Source organism: Corvus moneduloides, chromosome 19, assembly GCF_009650955.1.
Source record: "Corvus moneduloides isolate bCorMon1 chromosome 19, bCorMon1.pri, whole genome shotgun sequence".
NCBI classification, from domain to species: domain Eukaryota; kingdom Metazoa; phylum Chordata; class Aves; order Passeriformes; family Corvidae; genus Corvus; species Corvus moneduloides.
Window position 1 is genome coordinate 4,306,146 of NC_045494.1, and position 25,752 is coordinate 4,331,897.

At 38.2% G+C, this 25,752-nt stretch overlaps 1 protein-coding gene across 1 annotated transcript; it reads right to left on the reverse strand.

Annotated features, from left to right (window-relative positions):
- Nucleotides 1–1,380: 1,380 nt before the first annotated feature.
- SUZ12 (SUZ12 polycomb repressive complex 2 subunit) lies at nucleotides 1,381–25,698 on the reverse strand. The gene is made up of 16 exons (XM_032128563.1): nucleotides 25,254–25,698; nucleotides 22,414–22,460; nucleotides 22,259–22,323; nucleotides 17,396–17,464; nucleotides 15,792–15,841; nucleotides 14,466–14,551; nucleotides 12,887–13,118; nucleotides 12,038–12,140; nucleotides 10,606–10,711; nucleotides 9,705–9,882; nucleotides 6,754–6,845; nucleotides 6,157–6,300; nucleotides 5,409–5,566; nucleotides 4,605–4,803; nucleotides 4,022–4,101; nucleotides 1,381–3,697 (listed from the first exon to the last, which is right to left on the reverse strand). Exons 1-16 carry the CDS (start codon nucleotides 25,546–25,548, stop codon nucleotides 3,352–3,354), a joined length of 2,250 nt encoding a protein of 749 aa, XP_031984454.1. The 5' UTR covers nucleotides 25,549–25,698; the 3' UTR covers nucleotides 1,381–3,351.
- Between the last annotated feature and the right edge of the window lie 54 nt (nucleotides 25,699–25,752).

The following is a 25,752-nucleotide window of genomic DNA, read 5'->3' on the forward strand; positions in this document are numbered from 1 at the left end:
TGACTTGGCAGCTTTCTCTCATAAATACTCCATTCACATGAACTTTCTTCATGACAAGATGCCAAGTGTTTCTCCTCCAGAGCTGCAGCGTCACTCTCAAATCAAGCAGCCTAAAAACTGCAGGTTAGTCAGGGAGGATTTACCCACTCCAAAGCCTTTGTTTTCTTGGATATGAAACCACAGCCAGATTTGTAACAGGGAACATCTCCACTTGTCAATGATGGCACCAGACTTCTGTGAATTAAGAAGTATTTAACTTGGAACGACACTGTCACAATTGCCCTCACAGAATGGCTCCTGTATTCCCAAAGGTAAAATCAAATTTCTGGTTTGGGGGATTCTATGGTTTGGGAATTTTGTTCTGTTGATTAGATAAATAATCAGAACAGTTCAAATCATGGGTAACTGCCTGGAATGAAGCAGTGAATCTTCACCCCACCCCTCAAAATTCAAGACATACTCCAAGCAATGTGGGCTGAAGGTTAACAATTCACCTACTTTTGAATAGAGTAGTTAATGCACTGAATTAATACTGAAATCATGTTAGGTTCCAAGTTGGGGTTCACAGACCCATTGTGATCACCAACTACAAAACATTAAAACCTTCCATGAGCACGCTGAAGGCCAGATTAGGAGAATCTGGACAATGTTAGAGACAAGAACACACAGCTCAATGGCAGCCTAAGGTAGTTTGCAGAGCCCACCTGGCACATCCTGCATTTCAGGATCTGAATCCTAACATGGAAAAAGGTTTCCAGTGGCTGCCATTCCACAGTCACGACTTGGCCAAGCAATGCAATTCCTGACTTGTTTTGTCCCACAGTACCTGGAGCATCCATCCTCTGCAGTCCCAGATGAATGGAGTTTTCAACTGACACCAATTTAAACTTGACTTCATATAAGCCAAATACTTTTAAAAATGTCTGAAAAATTAGCCACTTGCATGTAAAACCACATCTTAGTTCTGTTACTGCCAACACAAGTGGCATGTGTCACTTGCACTTCTATAAATTGCAGTTCTGCACAGTAAAGTACAACTTGCACATCTATCTCAGGTATTCAGCTCTACCCCAAGAAAGGAGAATGAAAGTTATTAAAATCTGGCTAAAACCCTGGAAATTTATGGAGATACCTTAAATAGAGCTGTAACAATCTGGCAAAGGAAGAACACATATCCAAATTTTAAAAGTCATGCAAAGAGTTTATAGAGGTGCTGCTTGAGGTCTCTGCACATGGAATGACTGGACACCCATCATGGCAAATTTTGTATTACTGAACTTCATGTACAAAAGCTGATTTCAAATAAAACATTTAATGAAAAACAATGGTTCATTTAAACAGCTTAACTTGTTTTGGGTTTTTTTTGGGGGGGGGGGTGGGTTTGTTTTTACATCTACTGTACCGTTCAAATTCTTTTTAACCAGCTTACATGGCATCTTCAAAGGTACAAATAGAAAAGGCATCTTTATAAATAGAAAACAAGGGGATTTTTTCAGCTTTTATTATAAATTGACATGACATACAAAGTTTACTGAACAGAAGTAATTTCATTACTATTTTGGGGGGATCACCAACTTTTTGTGCAAACAATGCTAGCCTTCTTTTAAGCATTAAGAGCATAACTGCTTAAGAAATGACATAAGCAATAATTCTAGAACTACTTCTCCCCTAAAATAATCTATTTTTTTACATATGTGCACAGCTTTAGCAAATTAAAGCCAGAGAGAAATGCATGATGTACTATCCAGAGGCATAATTAGAGTTTGCTAAAACTCAGAGAGCTGGCAATTCATGAAGTTTGTAATGAAAAGCTGCAGTTTTCCCTCTTTCCTATTTTGTACACAAAATCAGTGACTAAGAACTTAATACTGGATGACGAATCACATCCACACCATTAGTTAAATAGTCTCACAGTTAAACACATCTTAAGGACCATCAAAATCAGTATTTACATTTTATAAATTTCTGAAGACACCATTAGAAAGCTTATATACCCCTTCAACAAATAGGGAACTGCATCTCATGGTGATGGAATGAAATAAAAAACAAAAAATACCTGTATTTACAGCAGCATTGTTCCTTTATAAATAAAGAATATGAAAAATGAAATATTTTAAGGATAATAAAAAATTGAGGTGATGTCACTCAACCACAGTGCTTGCTGGAATAAAACCCTTCGGTGCTGATACTGTACCAGTAGTGAAACCACTTTCCATTGGAAAAAATCTGTAAACGTATGCATAAAATGTGTTAACAGCAGTGCAAAACTGCTCAAATATAGTTTAGTCAGCATCTTAGTATCTGTATTGAATACAATACATCACAGAATACTTACATAAGAAGTGCAACACATTTTCTGGTCCAATTTTACAGTGCATTTTTCCCTCAAGAGTGGCATCTCGAAAGCCAAAGCTAAACCCATGGCCTGGCCTTGCAGTCTGTGCTGAGGCAAGAACTTCCCGGGAAGTTGGCAACACAGCGCCTGCAGATGGACATGAGGCTCTGGCCTTAGCATGGCACCCCAGGACGGGCGACCCCAGACATGAGGGGCTGCACCCAAATCCTTTCTGTAGCTGTGTAAATGTGTAATAAAAATATAAAGGAGCTAAATGTTCAAGTTTAAAATGGTACACTGGGCGATCAATACATCAGAATTATCCACGAAACCCAAACTGCTGGTTAACCTCAAAAAGCCAAGGTGGTACTTCACTGTGTCTGGAAGGTGAAAAGCCAAGATCTTTTCCAAACAGGCACAAGACAAAGGAAGTGCTAAGTTCGCCAACTCTGACAATTTTTAGTGTAAAAAAAATTGATTTGTAACATGATCAATTGATAAATGATTTCAAATACAAGGATCAAGGTTAAACTGTAAATAGTCAGACGCTATTTTCACAAAAAGCTAACTGGAGAATTTCTAAATAAGAAAAGCAGAAACTGTATCCCAATCCCCTTTCCCTAATATTTCACAACTTCATGGTAGAAAAACAGCCAGATACAGATGCAAAAATCTTAATATAAAAACGGTTTTACATATACTTAAATTATGTAAATTCCATAAAGTTCTTAAGACACTAATTACACTAAAATTACAAAAAGATTTTTATATTGCTCTTCATGCTCAGACTCTTAGAATATTGTCATTACATCACCAAAACCAATATACATGTAGTACTTGCATAAGTAACTGAATAAAAACCCTGTTTAAACAATATCCTTGTTGAAATCATTTATTTCCATCCAGCAGTGCCTGTTTGGAATCTCTGTATTTCTGTGTGTAATTCTTTATAGAGCTCATGCACCCTAGAATGTCACTTCAATGCTTGTCCGTTGAATGACAATTGACTTTTGACTTCAGAGCTTCTGCTTCTTGCTCTGTTTTGTGACACCTGAGATGCTTTCCACTTCTGAAATCCTCTCTCTCATGGTATTTTCACTGTATCCATTTGCTGTCCCACTTTGTTCCTCGGAAGATTCCTCGTCCGTCGGGGAGGCTGATTCTCCTTTCTCCAACTTCTGCTGCATCTCTCGGAGCCTCGCCACAGCTTTGTCTATGGACATGATGCTGATGAGGTTAAAGTCATGCATGCTGACCAGGTGGAGCATAAAGTTTCGACACAAGTTCTTCTTAATGATTTTTTGTCCATAATTTTCAACAAACAGCATACAGGCATGATTCATTTGATTGTCAGCAATAAACCTGTCAAATAAGAAAACTGTCATTACGCAAGTAGAACATCTTCAAAAACAAAAAGATACTCTACAACATGATTTATCAATGTAACTGCAGAGAGCAGCTACTACAGAGTCCAGTATTTTTTCTTTTCAAAACCCAAAGGCAACTAGGCACAAGAACTTCTTTAAAAGCTTAAACTCTGAAAAGCTTTACAAATTATCCTTTAATGACCCTTTCCTAAACAACTGAGACAACTAAATTTTAAGTATTTAGTGAATTGCAATGCAAAATGATCAACCAAATGTATCCTATAATTTATTTGTATCAAAACTAAGCAGAATAACATACCCGTGCTTCATAACATGAAGATTCCATAATTTCATCACTTCTTTCTCTCCTTCGTTAACATCAGAAAATTCTTCAATTTGCTGGAGATTGGGAGGAAGGATAGGAAAAAAAACAAACACACCCATCAGAACTGCATGTCTGCTGCCAAGTAGTGAAAGCATACCCAAAATTCAACTTATACACAAAAATATATAGAAAAAATTCAGGTTCTGCAGTCAAAAAAGTTTAAAAAATGTCTTTTCATGTAGAGATTTGTGATGATAAATTATATCCTTATTATAAATAGCCCAAACTGTGTGCTCCTGATTTCAGCATCTCCTCTTTGAAGGAGAAAAGGAGCCACAAACAACGAAAACTTGTTCGAACACAAGGGGACTGAACCAACTTTGCAAACTGAAGGCATACTTGAAAAAACAAACTTTGATTCCATTTATTTCCATCAACAGTTTTCCAGCAAAATTTTCTGCTTTTAAAATGCAGAAATTTTGCAACATATGCCCCATTGTTCCCTAAAACAACTGCAGATCATCTTTTAAAAACCACAATCCACTTAAAATAACTTCAGTACAAATGGAATAATTACAGTAATGGTTTTCTCCCGAAGCCATTCTGGGTCCTTTTCATCCTCACTGTCCACCTCCATCTCCTGGGGGCGGAGGGGCAGACAGGTGTCGCTGTGGAAGTAGAGCCGATTGTGCCCACTGCTGTACGTCCGCTGCTGCTCCACCTCTCCGTCCTCAGACTCCAGGAACTCGGACATGCTTGCTTTCGTGCGCTTTGGCCTGGCAAAGGAGAAATTACTGCTGTCACCATCACATCAGAGATGCAAATACTGAGAACTGTCAGTGATTAATACAAATTATTTTAAGCTCTAGCTTGCAAAAATGTTGGGAGGGGGGAAGTCTCTAGCAATTAAATAATCCCCATTAAAAACCCAACAGCTCATGACCCAACCCTCCAACTTCACCTTTTGGGGAAGAAAAGACTTAGGGTACAGCAGTTAAAGAGAGCTACATTGTTATGAATAGCTATCTCATCTGGAAAAACATAGAAAAATCATGGGTGACATTATCATCCTTCAGTTACATTTTAGTTAGTCATAACAGTGAAATTTAGCACTGTGTATATGCACCTACAGATTCACAAATCTGGTTTATAGGCTGAAAAATTCTTTGCAGAAAGAGTGGTTGGGCACTGGAATGGGCTGCCCAGGGAAGTGGTGGAGTGACTGTCCCTGGAGGTGTTTAAAGAAGACTGGATGTGGCACGCAGTGCCATGGATTAGTTGATCGTGTTAGGTCATAGGCTGGACTTGATGATCTCCAAGGTCTTTCCCAGCCTAGCTGATTCTGTGATCCCCACACAGAGCTTGCTTCCCAGCTCCCTACCTGCAAACCAGGATGTGTGTGATTGGAGTTCTTTTGACGGGCCCGTTGCGGCTGAAGGCGAAGCCGGGCTGGCGATGGATGTCCTGGGGGTTTCCTGCGTAGGAGCCATCGTAGCACTCATTGATGGACACGTCTATTCGAGCACCTTTTGGATGATACTGAAGCACAATTGCAAATACTCAGACAGTAATGACAATGCATCAAGAGGTTTAAACAAGTAACCTTTAAATTCTGAATACCTTAAATATCACCTGTCAATAACCTGATATAGCTCCAAGTTTCCTTTCAGACCACCCAAATAATTTTTCATCTCTAGAAGCAAATTACACTAAAGCTTCCTTGCTCTGTACTATTTTACTGTTTTACATAAAACCACCCAGAACTAATTATAAAATTAAGGAAAATAGCAAAAGATTGCTAGCAAGTACACTTCTGAACTTCCTAGAGCTTCAAGAGACTTCCAACCTAATTACATTGCTTTCCACATCAAAGAGCACATTGATGCAAAAGCAGTAGCTACAGCCAGAATTCAGCCTCCAGTGGTCAGCACTTTTATATATATAAAGAAAGAAAATCAAACCCACAATATTTCCCCTCCACGTAACACAAAAACATTCACAGAAAGCAGCTTCTAACCTGTAGATACAGTCCTACAACTTACTAAGATGGAAACAGAATCCCTGCACTTGTAGTATCTGTGACAGACTGTACAGTGCTTCATAGTGCTAAACTACAAAAAATTACTTACAACATAATTAAAGATAAATCTGCTGTGGCAGAGTTTAAGATGTTTGAGTAAACTATAGAGTTTCCGACAGTTCAGTGTGCACCAGGGGCAGTGCAAGTCGTCGCGGGCCTCGGTCTGCTGCCTCGTGTTGTTGTTGTAAAGGAACTGATGCAAACAAAGGAACAGGCAGAGCAGAATTAGCACCAAATGAGTTTCATTCATCAACTTCCAACCCTCAAAACCAAGTTGGACATCATTACAAGAGACCTTGACAGCAATAGTTAGATCTTGGGAACACTACATCAGCTCAGTGTACTGAAACACTGGTATTTCAAGAATTTTTTTTCCTATAGGAGACCCACCTGTCTCCCTCCAGATGTCTAACAAGGAATGTCCTTTGTCTTTCGGAACATCAGATGTGCCCCCAGGAAGATTAGTTTCCTAAAATACTTCTGGAAAGAGTAGTCTGTGGAATGGCTTTCGGTCTGTGAATCTAAGACTCTTTAAGGCATCCTCTAAAAGGGCAAATGGAAATTTCCACCCAGCTCCCAAGCAAACATTTTAATTCCACACAATATTTAGATTCTAGTTTTTCCCTCTAATTATTATTTTCAATACCTGGTAAAATATTCGCAACTTCTGTCGAGGTTCATTTAAAACATCTCTCTCTTTTCTTGTTTGAAGGTCTGTCGGCAAGGATTCTTTCACAGCTGAAAAAAACCACATGTAGACACACATTTCTTTGCTGCAGAGGAACAGACAAACATTGTTTCTTACCCAAGTATGGAAGTTCTGAGAAGAGCACTGCTGCTGAAGGAAACAAGCTACTCAATTGTCCTTTGACATAAGTAGCTCCTACCAGCAGCAAGGAAGTCTGGATGCTCAGCTTCCTTCACAAACCTACAGGCAAACCCACTTCTAACACAAGGTTATATCCAGTGTTGGAGAATCCTTCAAAGAACTTAAAAATGGTCAGGTAAAAAGTAACCTTTTTCTTACTCCATTTAAGCAGAGAATTCTTTATATATTGCTAAAAGCAGGTGAGGCTGGGAAATTAAAACCATCCCTGCTTCAGACTGCTGCATTCAAACACATCACTTAAATTCGATTTCAGAAGTTCCACCAGTCTCTTAACAGACAGCAGAAATGTAAGTAAACACACAAAATATTTAACTGAAACTTTAACCCTTGAACACTTACTATTTGCATGTGTAATGGTACTGCTCAGTTGCTTCTGAATCTCTTCTGTACACTTTAATCTATGTAATAGTATTTGATTTCATACAATCAATGAGAAACCCCACATAACTAAGCAGGTTTATAAATCTGCCCTCAAGAGAAACCAAATAATGACCCTGCTTGCTTCTGAGTTGTGAAAAAGATGGGAAAACCTAACTTCTAGAAGATGCATTTATTTTGTATTTAGTATTTTGGAGAAGAATGGAAATTTTATCTTCTTTCTGTATGAAAAAGACAGAAGGTCTGACTCTTTAGCCTGCACCACATCAGAGAAATCCCAATTCCATGGCTCAGTTACTTTCAGAACTTTGTAATTACAGCGAAGTTTAAGCTGCCATATTTAGAAAGTCTTTGATGTCTTTATTCCACTGGTCTGCCTTGGGAAATATGCCAAAGTAAAATGACAACACCAAATTTATGTACCATTGGGAAAGTACTGGGTCTTTATCAGAATCTCTGATAGAAGTTTCCTACTGTTTTCACTCTTGTGGTATTCAGACATCGCAAACAGCAGAACCATAATAAATACCCTACAATGCTGCACATTACAATATGTTTGTGTGTAAGAGTTGGCTGTACTATTTGGGAAGGGTGCTCTGGCTGTAACTTTATCAATTTACTGGAATATTTAGCTTTTCCGATAGAAGAAAAAGTGGGTTCGAGGTTTACATTAGCAATGCAGTCTTGCCACGTTCCTACTGTCTCTACATTTATTACAGTAAACTACCACACGCCTTCTAGAGTTAGTTAACTCAGCTCTCATTTCTTTTGCAAGTCTGAGGATAAAACCTGCCTAACAAATTACAATACAGGTCTCCAAGAAACTCTAAAACACAAGGAAGCCTGGTACAAGGAAGAAAAGAGAAAGCAGAACAATTTCTACAGCGAACGTTTGAAGACCTTGCAGGTTCTGTTGGAACTACTTCATGTTTGTATGCACTGTCAGCCATTCATCCTAATGCAAGAAACCCAAGTGTCTGCAGTCCCTAGCTCAGGTAAAATACTCGGGTCAGGACACAGAAATCAGTCTTATTTAAATATTTTTGTACTCTTTCCAAAGAGAAAGACGCTTGTAGGTTGGCTGAGGATATTAGGGATCATTCTAGACATTGGTTTCTGCACAGGTAGGGTAAAATTCTTCTTGCTCTCACTTTTTTATCACACTAAAGCTCTAAAAGAATCACCACTCTTAGGAAGTCTCACCATTACGTTTCTCAACATTTACTGCAACAAAACTGCATAAAAACTACATTTGGAAAAGCAGTGCTTTTTTCATAACAGTAATTCCCTTGCTGTCAGTACTCCAGCTCCAAAACTTCACCAAACTCAGACTGAAATGCCATTTTGGACAAGTTCCCCGAAGCACTATCAACTCTTCACTAGTAGTGCCTCACTGCAACACCCCAGAGACTAAGCCCGGGGACAGAACCACTGCACTCCAGATAATCACTTCTACAACAGGGACCTAGAAGATTCCTTAATCTGAGTCCCAATCTAGTTACAAGCTTGGAAATGCTGATTACTCTCAAGTGAACTGGCTGCCAATCCAGAGTCTAGATGTGTTCATAGCTGTTGAAACAACAGGTGCAGCCTTTGTTCTCTGTACAACTTAAGTTTTCCAGATGTCCTTGAGCTTTACCTGCCAACACCAGGTTCTAATCCAAAGTCACAAACAGCTGGGAGTGAGAAAAAATAAAAATGGCATCTAGGCTAACTTTCCTTCTAGTTTCTATACTGAGCATATACATATATATTCCATATACGTTCTGGAATATCCCTCTGGACAGCTTGGGTCAGCTTTCCCAGCTGTATCTTCTCCCAGCTCCTTGTGTCCCCCAGCCTCCTTGATGGTGGGGTGGTGTGAGAAGCTGCCAAGTCCTTGACTTAGTCTAAACACTGCTTAGCAACAACTAAAACATCAGTGTTATCAAAATTATTCTCATCCTAAATCCAAAACACATCACTATACCAGCCACTGAGAAGAGAATTAACTGTATTCTGCGTGAAACCAGGGCACCTATAAATCCAGAAACTTACAGAACAGTAACTGGAGTGAGTAGGGCAAACCAGATAATCCCAAAAATCCTACTGATGGATTTTTCCCAATGTATTTCACAGCAGGATTTACCAGCATTGTATATAATCACTTCAATATTGTCCTGATGTTTAGTTTTTAACCTTAAAAAATTTACAAAATACAGGATACAACAAAGTCCACTCAGTTTTGCTTTTTCCTGTTGAGAATTACCTGAAGCAGCTGCACCAATGAGCCCTAAGCACACAAGGGCTAAGCAGATGATTATTCAGCAGCAAAACCAAAGTTTGCTTACCTATAGTCTGAGTAGGCTTAACAGAATTGGGCTTGTTTTCTTGAGAGAGGCTTTCAGAATTTCGTGTTGCAAGAGGTTTAGCTATAGGAGCTGTAGACTTATCATTTGTGTCTCCTGTCCAACGAAGAGTAAACTGAAGCGTAGGTCCCTGAGAAAATGTTTCAAACGGAGGCAACCGCTGGAGAGTGGGGGAAATAAAAAAAAAAACCCAGGAGAGTAAGTGTTTTCACAAAAACAATAATGAGAAAATATTCACAAAATGTAGACTGATGTAATTTATTTTAATCCAGTTAAAGGCTAGTCAGGATAATTGAGCCTATAACTGTACTTTTACTATATAATTTGGATCATCTCTGCTTTTTTCATAATTATAAGATCATGGTGAAATACAAATACTCTGCAACTATCTGGAATCCTCTTCTCTTCAATCACTTACAACTCATACTCTCCCAGGACATGTGAGCATGACTATGTAAGTACATAGAGTCACTGACTGTTGATTCACCTCAGTCAACAATTTCTCAACCCTTCCTCCTACACTGATACATCCTCTTCATCACTACATTTTATCAGCATTCTCTTAAGGTATGTACATAAGATCACACCTGTGAAAGGTCTGGGTTCCTCTTTCTTCCCCTTTAAATATTCTGCAGTTTGCTCCTTTTTGATATGTCCAACTTGTTAGAATAGCATTTAAACTGCTTGATTTTCTAGGTCAGAAATTCAGAAGTCACTGAAAAGAAAACAGCTGCCATACTTACAGTAGTTGCCATCTACTTGTATTAAGGATCCAGTGTAGCCAAAGCTTTCTAAACTGAGAGCTAAATTAAAATGTCCATACATTCCAAAGAGAATTATTTCCTGTGAAGACAGGTCTCTTGGCCACTAAAACAATCCATACCTTCCCATCCAGAATCGTTTCCCATGTTGCTCTTTTCTTGCTAATGGGACACTCTTCCATTTCCTGCATGGCCACTTCATATTCCCCATCCAGAAGTTGCAAGCGTCTGTCAAGACAAAACACCCATTATGTGCAAAAAAGCTCTTTTTTATTGTTTGCCTATTAAAATGCACTATTTCACAGTAACTAAATTTCCATGAACCTAAAGGCGTATTTTCAGGCAAATTTATTTGACTAGGTCTGAATCTTAGGCAAACATCATCCATAACAAAGAAAAATGTTAAAGACTAAACCAAACATATAAACATTTTAATGCATGACTTGGTTCTGCTGCAAATCAGTCTCATTTATACAACAGCATGTCTGAGAATGTCCTTGCTTATCATCACTACAAAACCATCTAATGGTTTCTATTGTGTTTAGCATATTCAAGTTCTCCAGTAGAATTAAGTAATAGAAAAGAACAAAATATTGTCAAGACTTCTAAGATATATATTAGAAAAGGATATTTCTTCAAAACCCAAACTCTTCTCAAAATATACTTCTAAAACCCTATTTGGATAAATAACCATTTTGTCAGAATTAGTTGGAACTGGTTTAAAGCAGCTTTTTCTTCAAGCTCCATTTTTATTGATAAAGAAATCATCTAAATACCTACCTTTACCTGAGACCTGCATTTGCCACAGAAAGAGGTCTTATTTTCATTGTACTGTATTTTGGCTGTTGGCACTATGATCCTTTGCAGCACAACCAACCAAACAACCAAAATGTCCACCCAGGAAATGGTCTGGTCCTTATCTTTTGAACTAGATCTGGAGTGCTCTGAGCTATTGACACAGGAGTTCACCCCACTCCACCTTCTTTGAAATACTTTAAGTAGTATCATGATAATAACTAACTAAACTACATGACAGAGTAAGCCTGTTACAATTTTAACAATTTGTTTGATTGTCCTGTAGTAATGGAGAACTTACGTCCTCTCTAGCTGCTGGCAGAATGAGACCTGTGACTACATCAGCAACGGTCTGGGCATGGAGAAAATTATGGCACGCAACAGAATGTAAGCAGTAAGGGTATTTCAGAGAACTTTTCTTTGTTTTTCTTTTAAATTATGCTGTCACTGATCTTTAACAGAACCCCAGAAAGTACATCTGCCAAAAACTGGCAAGGAACAGACAAACAGATGCAAATTAACAGGACAATATTCAAGTTCACAGATGGGAATTATTTACAATAATCACTGAATGGGTTTCAGTATAAAATGTGTTATGAAACCTGCAGGTTTTTTAGAAAAACATAACAAGCTGAAGTTCTTACTGTAAATAACAACTAAAATGCAGCCAAATACAACCTACACTGTAACAAAGAACGTATTAAGTTTATTATCAAACAAACTTCTAATGACTAATAGAATTGTTTTTAATAATATCACCTGTTTTTATCAAAAACAGTCATTTGTGCTACAAATGTCTTTTCCCCATCTTCACGATTTGAAGAGTTTCTTTTTCTTCTAGCTGGAAGCTCCTCATTGACATCTGCACATAAGAAATATGGTATTCAATCATTATATAAGCACAGATTCAAAAGATCAAACAGTCTCTATGCAGTCACAAATATGGCTGTTGATGGTGTCAGATGTGCCATACAATAGAGAAGGACAATGCAATAGAAAGAGCACTTAGCTTAACAGTAATCATATTTTAGGTATGTTCTCATGTATTTATAGTTTCATCCTATTATTCTGTCAGCATAAAGAAGTTGGGATTTGATCTTCCTCCTCTTGTAGCTATAAAATAGTGAGAAAGTTTTTCATCCTACATGCACTTTTCAAGGCTGAAACATTTGTGTTGTAACACATCTCAGTAAGATTAAGAAAATAGCTTTTAAAAATTTGTTATTGGGGTATTTTCTCTATTGGCTTGTCATTTAGTTTTGCTGAGAGATACTGACAGCACCTACAGTGAGTCAGTGTTGGTAGAGGAATAATGACACTCTCAGTGACCACAGGGCTCTCTTGCACTATTCACCTTTTAACAGTGTTGCCTCACACCTTCACCACTACATTAGTAACAACTGGTGTTAAATTTACAAAAACCAGAAGCACAATTTCTAGCTACCAGCTGAATTTCAGCCCCTAAAAAGAGACTGCAAACAAATAAAAGCTCAGTCACTCAGTTATTACTGGCCCTTGTCACAGCGTCACCTACACTGCACATCAAGATGACTCTATACATGCTTACAAGATAAACCTTGCAAAAGCAGATTTAAAGGTTGAAGTTACCAATGTTTTCATTAGTTTCGCCATTGATCAGTCCATTAAATTCTCTCCTTCCTGGGCGAGTGACTCTGAATAACAATGAGTAAGACTTCACCATATGGCTGTTGCTTGGTTCAAACTCATTGCTGGAAACTGCAAGTGATGGGAAGTTGCCTGGTTTTATTTGGCTGAGGTCTGGGTTTAAAGGCACCTGCTTTTTACCTGTAGGAACCTGTCTTATCGGACAACTGACATCCTGCAGCAAAACAAGAAAGATAATGTTTGGGTTTTTAGACTTCAAAGTAAAGACATTATTTAAATTGACGTCATTTATTAATCGTACTTGTTCTGCCAACTTTTGAAAATAAGCCTTGTAACAGATATAAATAAAAAAATCTGGAGCAATCCCAGATTTTAAATGCAAACCCAGATATTTTTAAGTGTAAATAAAATTGGCATTCTATAACCCCTTCTGGCAGCAGCCATCTTTCTCTATGTGATTAAAGTAACACTAACATGAGGCACTTAGATTGTTAAACAGTCACTAACACTAATTTAATTCTGTTTACCTGAAGAAATTAAATGTTTAGGATACATATATATATTTCAAGGGATTCCTATCTTCTCCTTGCAATATTTCAAAGTGCACTTTGTGCTATCTGTGAGATAAAGAAGCACTCATCTGGGATTTATTATATTCAGTACCTCTCAAAGAGATCATCGAACATTGTGTAGAATTGGGAAAACAAGACAAGATGGCCTAAATATGAAGCTTGAAGCAAAACATTTGGAATAACAATCAGCACCTCCTGATCTCACCATATTTATCCATACTATAACAATTAACAAAATTGGCTAGAAACAACATCAATTCTTAAAAACATGTCAAATCAGCCTAGCATTCTTAGGGAAGAACACATAGTTCTGACTGCAAATCTTTCCCTTTCTGGTAAAAACCTAAAGCATTACTAAGCCTCCCATATTCTCATAGTTGGGAAGATAATTTGCCAACTGATGTAAAATAAGCACAGCTAAAACTGCAAGCAAATTCAAAGATGCTTTAAAAATAAATATAAAATTGCTTATGAATCATGGTAGCTAAAACCTGCAATAACTGAAATGATCAAAATAAAAAACACAGGTACAGAAAAAGCAAGGAAAGAGACAAGAGTTGGCAGATGACTGAGGAATTCAAAACAATTACAATTTGTTCCTTTTTACTCCTGAACTCTAAAAGGCATAGACTACTTTATGATTTTGTGATTGCCTGGTTTACTTAAGCCTCTGGACATCACAACAAAATGAACAGTTTAATGACGTGACACACAAAAACTGAGGTAAAACCAGAAGTGGCTGAAATTCACAGTGAGTGGATGTGATTTACAAGCTTAATTCAATCAACAACGTTAAATGCTTTTTAAAACTCATTTCTCAAAAAGCTGTGCAAAATCCAATAGAAAACAACTTGAATACACTCGTTCTTAAATTTAAAGACTAATTTCAACTATACAGCATCACTATATGGCAATGTTACCTGGATATTCCAGAAGCAGGTAAACATTTTGCTTTAATGTATATAAATAGTTTGTGAAATAATTTTTACCTTTCGTTTCTTGTGGCAAACTTTCACCAGTAGTACTTCCAGAGTTACAGAATTTTGTTCATTTTCTGAGTTTTGTGATGGCTTATCTAAACAGAAAAGTATTTTAAATTCTGAAAAAGTGAAGATCTATTCAACAATATAAATCCATCTGTAATTACTTTTTAACCACAGGCACCTCCCAGGTACAAAGACCTTTAACCACATTCTTAGTTTCAACTCTCCCCAAACTTACTGCAAATTTCCACTTGAGAATATATCCTAATTATTCTCATATTAACAGATTAAAAGGCATAGCTGATCTCTAAAGTTTAAAAGAGCAAGTGTGCTATGTTTTATAACAGAGAAAAATGTTATGGGTAGATTTAAGGACAGTCAGAATACACTAATTACAGATGAGTCAAATTATTTTTTCCAATTTTTTTCTTTACAGGTTGCAAACCTGAAATTTGAATTTAAGATCCAGATGCTATCAGATAGGAAAATAAAACAAAATTATCCCCCTTCAATCTCAAATATTATGCAAAGTTAAATATATGCACAATAGCTGCTAAAGGACTCTCGAAAGAACCTGAAAAAAAAGTCTTAGAAACTAAGACTTGGTTTCAGAGACTGCACAATAAATTTCCTAGAGCCTGGAATCTTCAAGGTAGCTGCTGCCAGCAGTGTGATCAGCAATGCCAACCAAAAAATTAGAAATACTGTTTTATTTTAATGGACAAACAGCTTTTGCTCTCAGAGCAATAGAACTCCTCATTCTGGTCGATGAAATCTGATATTCCGATTTTGAGAGGCAAATTCTTACATGCTTGAAAGACACCATGGAATGACTTGAAGTCACTAAACTATTATTTCCATGGCTTTTATAATCATTGACATGGCCTTCCCTTCATTTCTAGACTTGACAAAATTTTTTCTTACACTTCTATTTTAAACTAGCATGGAATCTTCCAACTATTTGATGGCTGTGGGGTTTTTTAAAGCTACTTCAAACACCAAAGACACACTCCCAGAAAATGACATTCTTCAGGAAAGAATCACTTTCCTCAAGGTCTATTTCAGTTTGAATGGATAATGACTTAAAGTATTTCTCAAAATCACTGTTCTGACTAAAACCCTGAAGGCTTACCTTCTTAACATCACAATTACAGTACAACATTTTTAAAGCACTACTGAATTATAACTAATGAGACAGGCTGAACAAGTAAATTAAAACCTGCATCCAAACACCAGAGATTAAAAACATTCAAATATTCCCCTCACGTATCTCTACTAATTTCAAAGGTGTTATACAAATTAATAGTGTAATGAATGAATTGGCAAACATACCATTTTTATGGAAGAAGCCAGTAAATGTAAGTTGCAAATGAGCAGACAAGCTAAATAGAGAAAGAAAAAAAAAAAAAAAAAGGAAATGTTAGAATAAATAAGTGTTTTCTTCTCACAGCTACCACTTCACTAATGTTCAGTACAGAACTCTAATGATTCAGTCCATCCTTTTAACTTGGAAACTGCCTGGATACAGCAGTTGCAGTTGATGCAGAATTGAACACCAGTTTTCTCTTTACAGACTCATTCTCTCTGGGTACTCTATGACTTACTATGTTAAAAAAAAAAATTTAACACTACAGTAGAAAAACACTGCCTGAAGACAGGAGATCTTGCCTTCACAAGCAGGTAAACACATTTGTTGGACATTCATCAGCAACAGAGTTCAGTTTTGGTGGAAATTGTCTAGAATTTCACCCTGAACCATGGGCTTGGTACAGATTAAAACAAAACCAAACCAACAAGTATTTTAATCTTGGTAATGAGAATCTGCAGGGGGAACCTTCATCTTTAGAAATAAAGATTATCAGTTACATCAAGTCCATATAATTCATAACATATGCAATCAAAATAATAATTGCATCTGTTTTGTTTCACAACCTATTCTGCTGACTATAGACCCATCTTACTTCAAATTGCAAAATTCAGAGCACATTTCAGTTTAAAGCAAGTACTTACAAACCTTGATTAAAAACAGTCTCAAAACCACTTAGTAGTTCTGAAATACACATTGAACAAAACATCAACTGTCCCACCACACCACCAGACACAATTTTGCGCACCTTCATTTCTCAGGCAGATACAGCCTGACACTCCACACTTATTTTTTAACGCAAACATTCCCAAGAGCTCTGAGATGATCAATGTAAGTGCCCAACAGCTTGAGCATTCAAAGGACTATAACTACACCAACCTGCATTATTCATCCAGGTTACTTTTCCACACTAAAGCACATTTTGGATAGTTTTGAAAGCACAAAAAACAACACACACAAATCAATACTCTATGTTGTTTCAACAAAGCAACTAACAACAATATAGGGAGCAAAATATAATTAAGAAAAATAATACATGGTAAATCCATAAAACCTCTTAGAATACAAAATTTATGTTTGTTTCAGACTACACTGTATCTAGCATAGCTGCCTCTGCAGTAGTCTAATGATTTGCAAACACTGTGGGAAAAGGTTAAAAATAGCAAGTATTCAACAACATAAACCCCAAGCAATAAAACTTTGTTGTATTTTCCCAAACCCACCTCATTTTTTTACTTTTAATTCCAATGCACACAGATTAGTTACTGACACAACTGACACTCTTAAAAACAAAGTTAAGGCAAATACCTATTTAAAGTTTCTATACACATTCTAAGAGCTGCCACAACAAATATTGAAAGTTTATCCCAATACTGCTTTTCTCCAAGTTAAGTGACCAGCATATATACACACATTTTAAGATTCTGGAAGCAACATTTCAAACAGTAAGTGCCTTGCTTCTAGTAATAACTCTTTATCACTTGCACTCGATCAGTCGAAAGTACTTTTGATTTAGCCCATGCATGTGCTCATTTGTGCCCACACACATAAATATACAGCAGGACAGTACCTGTGAGATTCTTGTTCTCCCTTCATTTTCTCTACTTTTGATAACATGTCATCTACTTTGAATGTCTTCCTGCAAGGAAAAAGCAAAAAGAATAGTTTTACACAGCCACTATAACCCACAACTAACAGCAGAAACAATTATTCAGCCTGAGCTCTGACTTGGTTTTCCATCTAAAACTGTCTATATATACTATTTTAGCCTTCTCTTCAGGAAACACCCTTTAGACACATATATACTTCTTCAGACCTAGTACCATGGTCATGTTATAAGCGACACAACTGCTTCTCAAGCACTATCAAAAATAACACAAGGAATTAAACCCAGACCTTGTAAACGTAATCCTACTGCTCATAAGAAGTTTCATTTAACAGCAACATATTGAAATCCTTGCAATGAACGTTTAACCACATTTCAGTTTTGTCAAAGAAAATCTTCCTGTTTTAGTGACACTTATACATACCAGGAATTGACGCAACAGCCCTTCAGTCATTACTATTTTAATCTTGGTCATAATAATAATGAAAAACACTTAAAACTTTGTAGGACAAAAGAGTTAAAAGCCTAATTAAAAACCCAAAACCTCACTTCTCAACACATTTCTATTAAATGGACACAATGCAAAGAGCAATGAATTTTGAAGCTACCTTTGGAGCACACTCACAGGAAACAGGGAACGATGACAACCAATGACAAAAATGTCAGAGAATAATCACTTCAAATCATTCCTCTCTGTAATTCTGACATCAGTCTGTTCATGCTCGTATGTTCAGCTTGTTCTACCATACATACAATTTCACGTTCATTGCTTAATAAAGCTCACTCATGAGCAGAAGTTATTCAACACGTTACAGAACAGTCTTTCTATTTTTCATTAAAGGCAAGCTAATGCTTGGCTCTAGGTGCCCACAAAATTGCACCTGACTACAGTGACAACTCAAGAATCTGACGGCATCTTTCCTTTACATTTATACCTTAGAAAAATGGAGTAAGAACATCATAAACAGTTGCCGAACACTGGGTTTCTTGCAGAGGGAACACCACCACCCTGTTCTGGGGAAGTGGGAAGCATTTGTCTACAGAAATATCCTGACTGAAGAAACACTGATGTCACTCTGTCCACAGTCAGCATGTAATGCTCGTGAATGATTGAGTTACACATCATGTGGTGACTAAACAGCAACATTGGGCAACAAAAACTACAGGGCTGCACTCAGATAACAAGGAGAAAAACAATTATGATTTGTGTAATAAACAATCACTGATTCAAAGCTCTGCTCAGCCCAAGATTCACACATATGACAGACTGAAGAACTGACTCACCTACACTAAAACATGGGATTATTAAAATGACCATTGCTGTCCTCAGCTTTAAATCAAGAGACGTTAGGCACAGAGCAATTCATTAAAAGTTTCAGATTCAAAGGTAAAAATGTCTCTGCGTGCACTTTGCTCCAGCTCATCAAAATCAGCCACTGTTCTGCAGAACAGTAAGTTTAGAGGGCTTTCTGCAGACTGAGGAATTGCTTAAAACAGATTTAGAGCAAAGTTATGTCATGATTGGAATACGAGCCAAAAACCAGCTAAGAGACAAACATGATCCCAGAAGGGGGAAAGTTAACAATCTTCCATAAAAGATACTAACATCTGACACAACTTGTATTTAACATGTGACCATTATTGATCCAAAAAAGAAGAGTGGCACAACCTTTGCTAAATCCAGACTCAGGTTAGGCAAAACATGGGAGTCCTGCTAATAAAAAAATCTTTCAGAAAAACTAAAAATAGCAACTGATAAAAAACATTTGCCTTTGAAGTTAACTTGTAAGAGCAGAAATTCCTTTAAAATTAATTACTATTTATGTTACCATGTTCCCATGCAAAACAGACAAAATTAAGCTCTTGTAATAACCATTCCTCACACTCAGGATTTTCAAGACAGCATTTACTTGTGTAACAAGTATGTGCATCTTGTGCATTCCTTTCTCCACCCACTCTTATTCCAGACAAGGAAAGTAATAATTAGCAAAGTATTAGAAGTCACATCATAGCATGCCATTGTTTTGCCAATTATTCCTTTATCCAAGTACTGTATGTGAATACTGTCACCAAATACTGTATGTGAAGTAATTTTATTAACAATTAGTAACTTCTTTCCAACACCATCATTTGGTCTAATATACTAACACCTGAAGACAGACCCAGAGACACAAAGCCCAGTTCAGCTCTCCATCAAGTATCAGCTGACCAAAGCCCATCACCTCTCCAATAAGCAACAACTTCAATACCTTTTTAGCCCAGATTGACACATGGCCATTAACTATTCCTTATGACCATTTCCCTATGATCTAAGCATTCTAGGCTTTCTAAACACTTTCTTAGTATTAAACATGTATTAAACATAATTTCCTCGTAAAAATGGAGTTTTAGTTCCCTACGTCCAAGCGATAAATTTGTCTGGCATTTTTCTCAGACTATCATAGAGCCGGAGGTAAAAGATGCAGAGCTATAGTTACTGTTGTTCTTTAAGTAAGTTCTATAAAGTTTGGAGATTAGTTCTTTATATTTTATTTATAAACTGTTTACTGAAATGGCAATCAAAATAATTATCAGCAATTTAAAAATGGCAACATTTAGGAGTTCTAGGGGAATAAATTAATATACGTGTATAGTCCACATAAGCAGGCTAATAGTGATGCAGCTCCAGAAGAGACCTCTTTGCAAAAAGAACTCTACTAACATTTTCACTATACTGAAACCAGGAACACAGATTTTTCTTAATATAAACCTCAAGATGATCTTCTCTAGTTCAGATCTTTTCCCTCTTCTAAAGTCTCTTTTTCACCAAAACAAGATCTTAACTAGTTCTATTGAATGAAGAATAGTGATTCAGATCTTGGGGATATCTGTAAGTATTTACCAGCACAGATCAGCAAACATGGATCCTGCTAACCCCCACAGGAAGTGCAGTTCAGACTCTTTTGCCAATCTCTCAGTCCAAACTACCTTTAAATTACAACTTCTCTGGTTTTAACTATGCTGAAAGAGAAGGGCCACAGTACCAACTGAGCATGGAAAGGGTAGAGAGAACCCAGGGGGGAACACACTTCACAATTACTTTCTGGCTTTTTCCCTTTCAACTGTGCTTGCTCACTTCTGTTGCATTATTGTGTTTTTATAGAGAAAACATACCAAAACATTTTACTTGATCTTCCCAGACCTAATTACCAGCATGATTTTAGTAAGTCAGCATTGTCAGAACTATTGAGAGAAACAGCTGTAATCTGTCTGTTATTAGAACATCTCCCAGCTAAACTCACAGTTCTAACACAAAACATTAAGGGAACTGGTAAAAATCAGTACATTTCCAACAGAAACCAAGCATTACTTGTGCAGCTGAATCAACTGGAATTTGGAACAGTGGGTAACAATGCACAGGCAAAGAATTGTCTCTTGCTTCCCAGCAAGTACAGCAGATATCCAACAGAACACTTTCAAGTAACATACACATTTAAATCAATAATAAATTAATCTAAATTATAAGCAAGAACTTCCTGTAGTACCATTCTAGTTAGAAAAACCAAACCACAAAAAACAAGACACCCTGAAAATAATTTCTTTAAATTTTGCTCTGACTCACTCTAAAATAAGCAAAAAATTCATTTTGGTAACTTTCGTAAGAAAAAGTAAGCTACAACTTCAATTTTAAAAAAAACCCCAAACCTGATCATTACCTGTCCTAAGTATCTGAAGTTGTATGTTATGGATTCATAAGAAGTAGTTATATTGTGGCATTAAAACTCATAGCAAGAACATTAAACAATATCCAAGAGATCAAACAATGCCATAAATAGCTCCTCTAATTTAAATAAATTAATTTTATTAAAATAATAAATAATAAAATAAATCAAATTCTATTGATCTACAGATCATGCAGATATTACTTCCCTTAGATATAAATACAAAGTTTAAATTAGAATTGTCTGCATAATTACATTTTGTTGCATATTTGTTGTACTTAAGTCCCACAGCAACTGTTTCCAAGAGATAAGAACTTTGGTACTAAAATATTTTAAACTAAATGTTCAGGTTACAAAAAAAAAATCTAAACTGTAACAAAGGATTTTCAGTGAAGGGGAAGTAACTGGAAGGGCCTTGTGATTCTGCTAATAAATAATGTACACCGCACTTGGCCCTCTGCAGTGTTTCTGTTTCCAGGTCCACTGACAGGCAGCTGTAGCACCTCACACAACAGGAATGACTACTTTGCAGTATCAAAACTGAAGCCCATCTCTCAGGTGTATCCAGTTCAAAGCAACCTTTTTAAAGTATTTGCTGGAGTTCTTGTAAAATACTATAAACAGACCTCCTTTATTTTCCAGCTTTTAAAATAACTACAGAAATAATTACTGGATTCTTTCATGACTAACTAACAAAGCCAATAGTTTTGTATTTGGGTTTTGGTTTTTTCAAAAACAAGTGGTTAGGTTACAGTTTAAAATACAATGTTTCATATGATTATGATTAAGCACCATTGATTACAAGAGTTGGGATGTAATACAGTTTTGTTTGGTTTTTTTTAGTAAGTTCTCTTCCAAAAGAGAAAACCAACATAGGAGAATTAGTTAGGATTCTGCAGATAGTTTTCCACATCTGAACACTTCCAGTATGAACAGCAGTCACATGGATAAAGCTACACATACACTTAACATTGCAAAAAATCTCTTAGGTCTCAGAAATCAACTGTACACTGAAGTATGCATTTTAATGTTCTTCAAAAAGAAAACAGGACATCACCCTCCACTGTTTTTTGGACTTGTGCTACTTGGTGAACATTTTAGGATTACTTTACAAAAACAATTTTACCTTTTGATATTTGTTCGGGAGTTTCTGTGGGACATGTAAGTGAGAGTTCTGTGCAAAAATATTGGCTGCAGGGGGGAAAAAATAGACAATGGTTATCCTTTAATTAGAATTCTCTACAAGTGCAAAGTAAAGGAGTGATAAAACCAATTACTCACTGCTATTAGATTTCGGGTGCGTAGAAATCTGTATATCTGTGTTGGTTCTAAGAAAAAGGAACACATGTTATCCAATGTAACTTACACCTCCAGAAAGACAGTCTTATAATGATAAAAAGTATCTAACTTAGTATGGTGATTACTTTGAAGCAATTATCACAAAAGTCATTAAGTGAAGCGTCACAACGTCCAAGTAACTCCAAGTTATTACATTCAAGGTTACTTCACCAACTCTACAACACAAAGCAATTTGTTTAAGGTACTACAAATCTGGGGTCACAACTCAACTCTGACTGCTCTTGCTTTCCACAAAATGTGTTTCTTACAGGCCTTGTATCATGAAAGGGCAGAATAAATACCTCAACGTATCACAACCTATGGTCATACACGCAAGTTTTCTTCATGAACTTAATGAACACATCTGCTATGATACCAAAATAGCACAATACATTTACACAGTCAGACAATTTGGTATCTGCTTTATAGTTCTGGCAAGTACCAAGGTCACTTGCAGCAGGTACTGAAACAAGAATAAGGACTGCCAGTTGACTATGATCCATTATAGATCATTCTAAGGTGGGAAATTAACGTTGTTTTTAGTAAAGCAGCTACTGTTTCCAAGTGCAAAAGGAGGGAAGATAATTCAGCTGTTCACAAAATGGACGCTAAAGCACAGCATCACCTCAAACAGGTCCGAGAACTAATGTTCAAAGGATCAAGACTTGCCTACAGACAAGAAGAGGCCCTTTGGTTCAGTTTTAACCAATTCAGTTAAATCATGACAAGAAGGGTTTTGTCTGGATGAGGTTATTTCTAACAAGAATTCCAAACTAAGCTGAAATACACCCTATTTAAACTGAAATAAAAGCCAACTTCACTAAGTAACATCAGCAAGAAACTTATAAATGACTTGGTAATACACATCAAGTGGAGAGAAGTAAGAATGGTCAATGTATTGATGACCATGCTAAGGCTGGTAACACTGCCTCCATTTCCCACAAAAAGAAAACAAAGTTTATTTTTAAAGAATATACAATTTTCTTTTCATATGACTGCAAAACATTTATTTCAAATAGCTGGAAACTTTATTGTGTGGAATTCCGCAATCAGAAGTAGAAAAGGACAGCTTTTTATACCCTTTACCCCTTTTTAAAGATATTATTAAGCCTTATTTCTACAGTTATGAATGTAAGACCCCATAGAACCCATTATTAAAGAGGTATTTTATTGATAGAGAAGGAAATCTTAAAAGGATCACAGTATTTCCTTTAAGAAGGCTGATGAAAGCCAGTAAAATTCTGCTTAATGCAAATTATCATAATAAAATCTGTATTTTTCAAATCAAGGTAAAAGAAAGAAAGAAATTAAGAAATGTGCACTTTGCCACAAAGTGAAAATACGGAGTAGTCACAACTTTGAAAAACACATCCCAGGTTTTTTAGTCTCAAAACCCCCATGACATAATTATAATTTCTTAGTGTATGAAAACATTAAGCTACATTCACAAGGATGTAATTTAATTTAAAGGCAACACATTGCTGCTTCAACTTCAGTTTTCCCAAGTGGAAAAATTCTGAAATACTCTTCAACCTGCAGAGACATACATTTCACAAGTCTGTATTACTCAGCAAAAGCTTAAAATAAATCTTTTATCTTTTCCTAGCATATGACCCTGAAAAAGGACAAAAACAGTCAGGAAGAACGTGATTCAATAGTACACTGTTAGGATTTTTTTAACACAGTATTTACTAACTGCAGTTTTCCCATGATATTTGCATTACGGGGTTAACATATACGTACATAAATACGTACATCTACACTGTAGCTTCCTCCTAACCCCCACCTCCACAGCTCTGTGCTTTTCTTATCTGACACACTGCGCCACGGGCAGAAGAATTTTTTCCACCTCGGGCACTGACACTGAGAAAAGCTCTTAGAACTTAAGTTTGCCACTTGACCCATTTGCAGCACAGTATTTGCTGAACACAGAGTGTTGTTTAAAGGGCTGAGACTCAAATGGCCACACATTATTCGAGACACCATAAACTCCAACACTGTCACTGTCTACAGCAAGTGTGAGCATTGACAGCACTAATCCCAAAACAGGATCATGTCTTCAAGTAGGGCATTAAAAATTCCGTTCAAAGCCTGGCAACTGCACAGAAATCTTTTAGTACAACTTAAGTTTACTTCTCCACTGTGCTTTTACACCAGATTTCCACAAACAACTTTCTAGTGCATTCAAGGGGATTCCCCTCCTATCTGGAACTGCCACAGGGGGGATGCCTGGGTCGCAAAGGTCAATTTCCAATACGAAACCTCGACTACAGGAAAATTATTGCCAGACAAAGAAAAACCAAGTACAGTGAAGTCTTAATCGCGTCATGCCCCTGAAACGAGCTCGAACGGCAGAGGCCAAAGAGGAAAGGGCCCCCTCGCCCCTCACTGCCCAGAGCCTCCAAGGGCTGCTGGAGAAGGGAAGGGAACCAGCCGCCCCGAAAGCCTGATGGGAAGTGCTACTGAGAACCAAGTTCATCGGTGGGCGCGGACACACACACACACACACACACACACCCACTCACACCCGCCCTCCGCCCCGCGGGCCCCGGGCGCCTCTCGCCGCCCTCCCGCACACCGGCCCCGCTCCCCGCGCTTCCGTCCAGGCCCCGCCGGCCCCCGCCTCCCCCGGCCCCGCTCCCCCCCTCCGTCCCCCCGACCGTGTTTACCCCCGGAAGCCCCTGCTCCCCAAAGCCCTCCCCTCCTCCTCCCGCCCTTTCCGCGGCGGCCCGGGCCGGTTCCGCCGGCCCGGCCCCCACTTCCTCCGGCGACCCGGTGCTCACTCTCAAAGGCCTGAAGAAAGAGGTCGTGGTCGGCCTGGATCTGCTCCATCTTCGGCTTCTTCACCGGGGGCAGCGCCGCTGCCGCCGCCGCCGCTGCCGAGGAGGCCGAGGAGCCGCCCGAGTACCCACTGCCTCCTCCTCCGCCGCCGCCGCCCGCGGCACCGCCGGATTTGCCGCCGGGAGCCGCCGCCGCGGCGGAACCCCCGAACCCGCCGCCTCCTCCTCCTCCTCCGGCGGCGCCGCCAGCGGAGCCCGAGCTGGGCCCCGCTCCTCCACCGTGCTTCTGAGGAGCCATGGGGGTGGCCCCGGGCGGGCCCCGGCTGGACGGAGACCGAGCGGGGCGGGCAGGGCCGGGAGGGGCGGGTGCGTGAGGCGGGGGGGGACGCGCCGCGCTCCAACTCCGCCAAGTCTCCTCCGCCCCGCTCCCCTCAGCGCCGCGGCTGCCGAGCCCGACCGCCGCCGCGCGCCCGCCCCCCGCGCGCGCCCATTGGCCGCGGGA